Below are 8,951 nucleotides of genomic sequence, written 5' to 3'. Positions count from 1 at the left end.
ATTGGTCACATTATTATTAAAAACTTTATAGGGGCGCCTGGGTGCTCAGTCGGTTGAGTGTCCAACTTCAGCTCAGGTCATCGTCTCATGGTTTGTGAGTTTGAGTCCTGTGTCAGGCTCTGTGCTGACAGCTCAGAGCCTGGAGCCTGCTTCGGATTCTGTGTCTTCCTCTCTCTCTGCCCCTCCCCTGATCATGTCTCTCTTTTCTCTCTCAAAATAATAAATAAACACTAAAGAATACATTGAAAAAAAACCTTTATAAAAGCAGCTAAAAATAAAGACAGACATTAAAATGGTAAAGTCACCCAAAGACGAGCAGCAGCAGAGAGCTCTATCAGCTGTGGACTGGAGGAAAAAAGGAGGAGCCAGGGTTCATAGAGCTCAAAAACTAGGACTACCTAGTGGAACATAGAACGATGACAGTGACCAGAAGTTGGGACAATGGAGAAGACTCCAGAGATGATACAGATCACAGAGAGAGATAGGGAGGGAAACACTCTGGTTATACCTTTCTGCTCCTTCCAGTGTTTTACCATCACTTTCCACTAGCAAGGCCTGTCTGGTCGCTAGAGGGCTAGGGTGCTTGGGAATGAAAGTAAGGCCCCCTCCCCTCCCCCACCCCCCACCTTGCAGTGAAACAGCTGTTTGCCTAGGTGTATAATTCTAAGTTAAAAAAAAATCCCTCAGAACTTTGGAGACATTACTTTTCCATTTTTCTGTGTCTTCTTTTTAAAACTTTAGACAATTATCATGTCTTGAGGCTAACTCACCTTGTTTCTTTTCTCTCATATTTTTCTGTCTCTATCTTTGGAATATAAATTCTGAGAGATTTCCTAAACTTTATCTTCTAGATCACTAACCTTCTGTTATAATTGTGTCTACACTAAAATTTATTTTCTTTGTATACTTTTTAAAATCACCTTTACAAAGGTATCGTGCACTCATTTTAAGTACCTGGGTCAATGAGTTTTGACAGGTGTAGACAATCAAATGGGCACTCATGTTGCCGCTTGTATCTGTAGCTTGTTCCTTTTTATTGGTGAGTAGTATTTCATTGTATGGATATAGCACCATTTGTTGATCTGTTCATCTGTTGCTGTTTGAATTGTTCTCATTTGGGGACTGTTTCAAAGTTGTTTAACATTTATACCTTTTATTAACATATGTTTTCATTAACTTGGGTAAACACGTAGAAATAGAATGGGTAACCAATCCTATGATAAGTGAATGGCTAACTTTATACAGACTGCCAAACTTTTTTTTAATATCTAATTTTTTTATTGCTTATTCATTTCTGAGAGAGAGAGAGAGAGAGAAAGAGACAGACAGAGCATGAGCGGGGGAGGGTCAGAGAGAGAGGGAGACACAGAATCCGAAGCGGGCTCCACTCTGAGCTGTCCGCACTGAGCCCAACAGGGGGCTCGAACTCACCGACTGTGAGATCACGACCTGAGCCGAAGTCGGATGCTTAACCGACTGAGCCACCCAGGCGCCCCTGACAAACTGTTTTTTGCAAAGTGGCTGTGCCACTTTATATTCCTTCTGGCAATGCAGGACAGTTCCATCCAGTTCCTCTCCATCTTCACCAACGGTTGGTATTATCAGTGTTATTAATTTTCGTCTTTTTATTGGTGTGTAGTGATATACAATCGTGGTGTGTTTTTTTGGTTTTTTTTTTTTTGTTTTTTTGCTGTAGTGATGAGTATCTTTCAAGGCATTCAGAACTGATTTGCTACTCAAGTTCTGTGATAGCGTACTTGAAAATTCACTGCATGCTAACCACTACACTTCAGGAAGCCCACGTTGTCTTTGAATCGTGAAAAGATTGTCTCTAATTCCACCTTAGACATAACCATATTTTCCACCTAAAGTGACATTATTAGGTGTGGTGGGCAGAATAATTTCTCCCTGTCCTCTCTCTGCCCCAGAGATGTTCATGTCCAAATCTCCAGAACTTGTGAATGTGATAAGTTATATGGTAAAGGGGAATTAGGTTACTCATTAGCTGATCTTAAAATAGGGTGAACAGCCTGTATACCCAGATGGCTCAATGTAATCACTAGGGTCTTTAAAAGTGAAAGAGGGAGGCTGAAGAGGATGTCAGTGGGATGCAGCCCAACATTGCTGGCTTTGAAGATGGAGGGATGGGGTCACAAGTCAAGGAAAGTGAGCAGCCTCTAGAAGCTGGAAAAGAGATTTTCCCCCAGCGCCTCTAGAAAGAATCCAGTACTGCTGATACCTTGATTTTAACCCAATGAGACTCATTTTTGATATCAGACTTCCAGAGCTGGTAGATAATAAATTTATGTTGTTTTAAGCCACTAACTGTGTGGCAATTTATTATACTAGCAATAGAAAATTAACACGTTAAGGTAATCATTTACTGCGAGCATTACTAACCACTGAATAATCAGATGACAAACCAACTGGGGTTTCCTCACCACTACTTTATCCTCATTCCCACTTTCCTTTTGGCCATTTCATCAACATCACCATTAACAGATGCGCAGAGGCTCTAAATTTAATGATTTGTTCAGTTTTAGGTTGTATTAGCACAGCTTCAAAAAGCTTGCTTGGCATAGCTCGATGCCGAGAGTAAGTCTGACCCGGAGTTACAAGTGCTTTCAGCCACCCATGCTTTCCCCTATACTCAGTTGCTAGTGTTTTCTGTTTCCTGCTTATATTCCAGAAAAGAAGAGAAGTAAGAAAACAGGTGCACTGAGGTTTGTGACCACAATGACATACTTTTTTGTTTGCTTGGTTTTTGCTTATGGTAAATTATTTCAGTTTGGGCCAATTCTAAAGCATTTGAAGTGAGATCAATGCAAGCCCTTCACCATGGGAATATCGTGTACACATGGGAACACCGCGGTGGGCGTACCAGTTTGTTAGGACAGCCATAACAAACTGCCAGAGTGGGTAGCTTAAACAACAGAAATTTATTTTCTCACAGTTCTAGGGGCTAGAAGTCTAAGATCAAGGTGTCAGCAGGGTTGGCTTCTTTTGAACCCCCTCTCCTTGGCTTATAGATGGTCGCCTTCCTCTTAGGTCTTCCTGTGGTCTTTTCTGGGTCTATGTGTTCTATGTCCTAATGTCTTCTTGTAAATTCACTAGTCATAATCGGATTAGGGCCCATCCATATGACCTCATTTTACCCTAACTAAAGGTCCTACCTTCAAATACAGTCCTATTCTGAGCTCCTCATATTCTGAGTACTTCAACATATGAATTCTGAAGGAACACAATTCAGCCCTTATCAGAGAGCCCTTGTCAAACGCTATTAAAAAAAGCATATAGAAAATGTTCAGGAAGGCTGAAACGAAAGCCATTTAACTTCACATCCAATATTTGTGCATAAGAGAAAATTTAAATGGATTTCAAATGATGATTTGGAGTGAGTGAAGATATGGCTAGAATTTTATAATTGGCCGTATAAGGAAATGAGAAAACTGGTATTTTGTATTAAGCCCTGACAATGATAAAATAAAGCACTGGTATAAAAATAGTAAACATGGTATTGTAAAGTACATCAATATTTGTAAATGTTTGCAGTAACAATGAGAACAATAAAAAATGGTAAGGTGTTAAATACCTAGAAAGTTATTTCTTGAGGTCAAGGACAACTGTAGAAACACATACCAATCAGCGAAAATCGGAAGAGGTAATATGAACCTCAACAACACTTCTGAAGAAAAAGGTAAAAATTCATAGTTCATTGTTCCAATATAAGGATGAGGGCTCCTGCAGTGTCAGTTATTTAAATATGTAAATTTTCAACATTAAGTTAAGAGTAAGTTAGACTAGTAGCATGAGGAAGTAGAAACACTTTTTTTTTTTTTTAATTTTTTTTTTTCCACGTTTATTTATTTTTGGGACAGAGAGAGACAGAGCATGAACGGGGGAGGGGCAGAGAGAGAGGGAGACACAGAATCAGAAACAGGCTCCAGGCTCTGAGCCATCAGCCCAGAGCCCGATGCGGGGCTCGAACTCACAGACCGCGAGATCGTGACCTGGCTGAAGTCGGATGCTCAACTGACTGCGCCACCCAGGCGCCCCAAGTAGAAACACTTTTTAGAAACTATGGAATGAATCTAGTATTTTCTTAATATATAATCAGTTGGACTAGATTGGCGGGCATTCTTCCCCTATTACTCTGTTCCCATCACCAAAGACCAGCACGAATACATAGAAACTAGAAACCTATAGGCATCTGCAGTATCCGTGGAAAAGAAATCAGGAGATAAGGGCACCAAATAGAACTCAAGGCACCGTTTTATCCTTTGAAGATACTTTAATTTTGCTGTTATGATTAATTAAAAAACACAGTTGTTTTCAGCATTTCCTAGCTACAATAGTGCATAGGAAATTCCATTCTAAACAAAGAAGTAATTAATGAAATAACAACACACCTTAACATTTACATTGATAGGTTACAGTTTACAAGGTGCTTTCACATACATTATTTCATTTGATTCTTACAACAAGCAGATAAAACAGTCAGTGGGAAAGAAAAATGATTTTTTTTTTTTTAGGCTTATGATGAGTATTTTCAGGCCAATGGGCAGTCAATACAAGAACATATCAAAAACAAGACAGCAATACCCACAAGCCACAATATCTGTTTTTGGTAGGTTGACAGTTTGATATCAGTTGGATATTTAGCATCAGTGAAGGAGGAAGGAATCAAAACAGACATAAGGTCCTTATGATATTCAAAAAATTGTAAGAACACTGTAAGAGATAAGGAGAAGAAAGATGCCCTAAAATATCACCTTACCGAGATTTACTTCAAAGCACATTATCCCTTCAAAATGTCAAATAAAAAGAATTTTGTCATGACATGTGAAAATTAGAAAAGACCTTAGAAACCGCCTAATGGAATTCTTCCATTTTGTAGAAGAGAGAGCTGAGGCCAAGGTCATGCCGACTGTGACAGACCAGACCTGAGACCCAGATGTCTTGACTTTGAGTCAAGGGGTCCCTCCTCTGCAGTGCCATCTCCTTATCATTTACTGAGGAAAAATGTAATTTCTTCTGCTTCAAATAATGTAATCTGAGGTTAAACACTGATTCATTCCACTGATTTCTTATTCAAATTTTCATCCTGTTCTTGGCTAAATTGTGGCTGAAACTGGGAGTTTTATATAACTTGAAGATATTCTAATTCCGCGTCTTTGATTGGTTGGAAATAGACTCCCTTGACATATCTGAAAGCTTGCTCGTGTCCTTTAAGTGGAGAGAGAAATGGGAATGGCTAAATAGCCCTCAAAACCAACGCATGCCGAGAGGTCATCTACCTAGGCAGATTCTACAGCAAGTTGTGCAGGGCAAGTAGTAATTTTATTTAAAACGTCTTTTTAGAACTTAGAGAAATCTTCTCAATTGCTGAAAACTAAAATGTAATAATCAAATTGTCATCCCCATGATTTATTAAAATAATTCTACAATAATATACAATAAAGCTACCATGGTATTTGTTGCATACATATAGAATACAACGACCAGCATGTTCTTGGGCCAAAAAAAAAAAGAATGAAAATATTTTATAGAAATGATGGTTTAAATTTATTAACATGAATGACATATTTTTGTCACATAAAACTTGATACAGCAAAGTATATCATATTTTTCTTGCACATTTTAAATATAAGTGGACCAACTGAAATCAGTTATCAGCTCTTAAATGACATAACCATGCAGGAACACTTGACAACCAAAAGATGTACAGATGGATGCAGAGAACATCCCAGACAGGCTTTTTCAATGTCTTCAAAGGTTTTACAAGAGTGTGGTACAGAGATAAAGAAGTTGTCAGTGACCGGCACCAATAATGAAGCAAATAGAATGCTTATATACATTAAGATCAGTCTGATTAAAAATAACTCAACTTATATGCATGTAAATTGATCATAAAAAATGAACACAGTTTACTTTCAGCTCTTTTGGTGTGTTGTTTTAAGATAGGTCACTGACACACGGAGATAAAACCAGATGGGAAAATTTAAAAGCAAAGAAAAAAATACTTTAAAAACAGAGTTAAGCCATGGATTCTCAACAAACGTGGAACTAACTGTGCAAAAATGCTTGAAATTTCCACTGACAGCAATGCTGTTGGCAAAAAAGAATTAAAAAAAATTAAACTCAAATACTAACATTGCATCTGCATGATCATACATGCTGTGTACAGAAAGAGGCTGGAAATTCTAACGTGTCTAAAACTATCACACCTCAAAATTAAAATACAGTTGTGGCAGTTTTAAAAACTTTGTCCCTTTTCCTCGTGGATGAGGCATAGGATGAACGCTGAAGCTACAACAGTGCCTCTCCCTCGGGCTGACAGATACTGTGTGCTGGAATAACCTGGCAACAACTCCTTTTGTCCTTAACCGTGACAAAACAAAGCGAAGCAAAACAAACAGAAAAATCCCTATATAAATAAGAGTGTCTCTACACTGCTTACAAGCATCAAGCCATTTGTTGGACTCAGCAAAGTAACTGTCCACATTAATGATCTTTTTTAGTTCGTTTTTTTTTTTTTCCCGTAAAAAATTTACAAGGAGGACTTGTTTGAGAAACTAAAAAATTTGTCCCTTTCTTCATCAGTCGCGTTCTGTCAAAATACTGGCTAAAACCCTTACGGAGGAGCGAAGGTGTAGAAATCTTAAAGCCCTAATCCCTACAGCAATGACCAAGTGATGGTCCCCTACCAAGTGATGGGACCCACAGCTTTAGTTTCTCCTGTGAGTGAGCTGCATGTGTCACACTGCACAGGTGGTCACCCGATTACTCACCGGGAGGAAAATACAAAAGGTGGTGAAGGGAGACGGAACCTCTGATCTCTAGAAATCCAAATTGCCGGGTGTAGCTCCTCTATCCAAATGTCTATCCAAATGTCTCACCAGAGCGGTGAGTTCTGCAAAAGGTATTGTTTTGTTTTGTTTTGTATAAATTGCCTTGTTGATACGACACTCTGTCTTCAAAAATTGTCAGAAGTTTTGGCAAAACTGAGTCTGAGCTACTCAAAGTAAAAATAATTACTGGCCGTACAGCCTCAAGCCATCGACCAACAACCATAACGGCAAGAACTACCGAAGGTAACACTTACCCTTCCTTTCAAATATCACAGAGCCATAACACTGGCCGTCTGAAATACCCACAAAATAAAATGGAGCACTGCTTGGAGAAAACCCGACGAACATGAAAAAGGAAGAAATGGGTGGAGGGGAGGAGAAAGCCCAACCAGAGGGAAGCGGGAAGGTGTCTAGTTGTGTGTTATGGCACAGACAATGCTTGCTTAGCGGTGCCTTGTTACATAGGTGGACGCAGAGCGCACACACGGACGATGGCAATAAAGACCTCACTCAGTCGCTGGAATGACGGAACTAGGTAACTGCTTCACAAGGACGGTCTCGACTCCACCTGATCTCTCAACAGAGTGCAAAGACTGAGTGTGAGCTCTGATGTCATCTTGTTGCCCATCTTTAAAATTCACAAAATTCTTTTGCACATTTTTCTGTTATAGAGACACGGATATCTTCTTCTTCATAGTCATCAAAGTTGCTGGTATCTCCAGAGCCTCTGAACTTTGGTATGAATGGTGCTTCCACCTGGAAATGAGACAGAAAAATGAAGTGTGATATTTTGATTTATCATAGGAAAAACGTATTTGGTCTTCACCCTAATCCCGGGCACAGAGCTCCTTAAACTCTTGGATGTCATAGGTGTTATGTTAATGAGGTGACTTTTGGAAAGCCCCTAGGTAACCTAAGGATGGGTGCTGGTTAGACACTCGGAACTTTCAGTCTCACCTCCTAACCTCCAGGAGCGGGGGTGGGGAGGGCGGGGGGCTGGAGACGGAGTTTAGTCACCAATGGCCAATGATTTAAATAATCATGCCTACCTAATGAAGCCACAGGACTTCAAGAGGATGGGGTAGGGAGAGCTCCCAGGCCGGTGAACAAGTGGGGATTGGGGGAGAGTGGCGTGCTTGAAGAGAGCAGGAAGCGCTGAGCCCCGTCCCCATATCTTGCTTTATGCATCTCTTCCCTCTGGCTGTCTTTGAGTTACATTCTTTTATAATAAACTGGTAACAGTAAGCAGTTTCTGACTTCTCTGAGCTGCTCTAGCAAATTAATCGAACCCTAGGAGGGGTTTGTGGGAAACCTCTGATCTAAAGCTGCTTAGTCAGAAGCAGGTGCCTAACTTGCAATTAATGTCTGCAGTGGTGGTGGGTGGAGGGCACTCTTCTGGGACTGAGCCCTCAGCCTGTGGGGTCTGCGGCTATCTCCAGGTTCAGCGTTAAGAACTGAGTTAATTGCATGGTGGTATGGAGAAAAAAAAACCAAACCCACAAATATTGGAATCAGAAAGAGGAATGATGAATACCTGACAGTTTCTAAATACTAAGGAAAATAAATTCCCACCATTATTATATGGTAGCATCTTTAAATGCCTTCAAGTCCCTAAATGATAACAGCATTAGAAACAGCAGCAAACAGGGGTGCCCAGGTGGCCCAGTCACTTAAGGTGCCGACTTTGGCTCAGGTCATGATCTCACATCTCATGGGTTTGAGCCCTACATCGGGCTCTGTGCTGACAGCTCAGAGCCTGGAGCCTGCTTCGGATTCTGTGTCTCCCTCTCTCTGTCCCTCCCCCACTCACACTGTCTCTCTCTCAAACATAAACATTAAAAAAAAATTTAAAAAAAAAAAAGAGAAAGCAAACAGTAGGTTTGCTATTAATCTCAACATTTTCATTCAAGGAATGGTACAATACTTAAGAGATTTCTAGGATAATTAACTGTTGGTATCAAAATACTGGCACTTTAGGTTACAGAACTCCAGATTTTCCTTTATCGGTTCCTTATTTCTCAAGCCTTTATATTTCTATCCTTTTCCTTAATTCCTTTCTCTTGAGGTTACAGGTATTTCTTAGATATACTTGTTTTTTTT

The 8,951-nt window shown here is 39.9% G+C and overlaps 1 protein-coding gene across 6 annotated transcripts in view; it reads right to left on the bottom strand.

Annotated features, from left to right (window-relative positions):
- Positions 1-4,271: 4,271 nt before the first annotated feature.
- PRKACB (protein kinase cAMP-activated catalytic subunit beta) overlaps positions 4,272-8,951 on the bottom strand; it is a 125,326-nt gene continuing 120,646 nt past the window's right edge. For all 6 annotated transcript variants that reach the window (XM_043575432.1, XM_043575429.1, XM_043575430.1 and 3 more), the window contains one exon: positions 4,272-7,607. In XM_043575432.1, the coding sequence (XP_043431367.1) occupies positions 7,482-7,607 (126 nt within the window). In that variant the 3' untranslated portion in view covers positions 4,272-7,481. The remainder of the gene's footprint in view (positions 7,608-8,951) is intronic.

This window comes from Prionailurus bengalensis, chromosome C1, assembly GCF_016509475.1.
Source record: "Prionailurus bengalensis isolate Pbe53 chromosome C1, Fcat_Pben_1.1_paternal_pri, whole genome shotgun sequence".
Taxonomy (NCBI): domain Eukaryota; kingdom Metazoa; phylum Chordata; class Mammalia; order Carnivora; family Felidae; genus Prionailurus; species Prionailurus bengalensis.
Note: the sequence above shows the minus strand (reverse complement) of the source record. Positions and strands in the feature narration are given on the sequence as shown.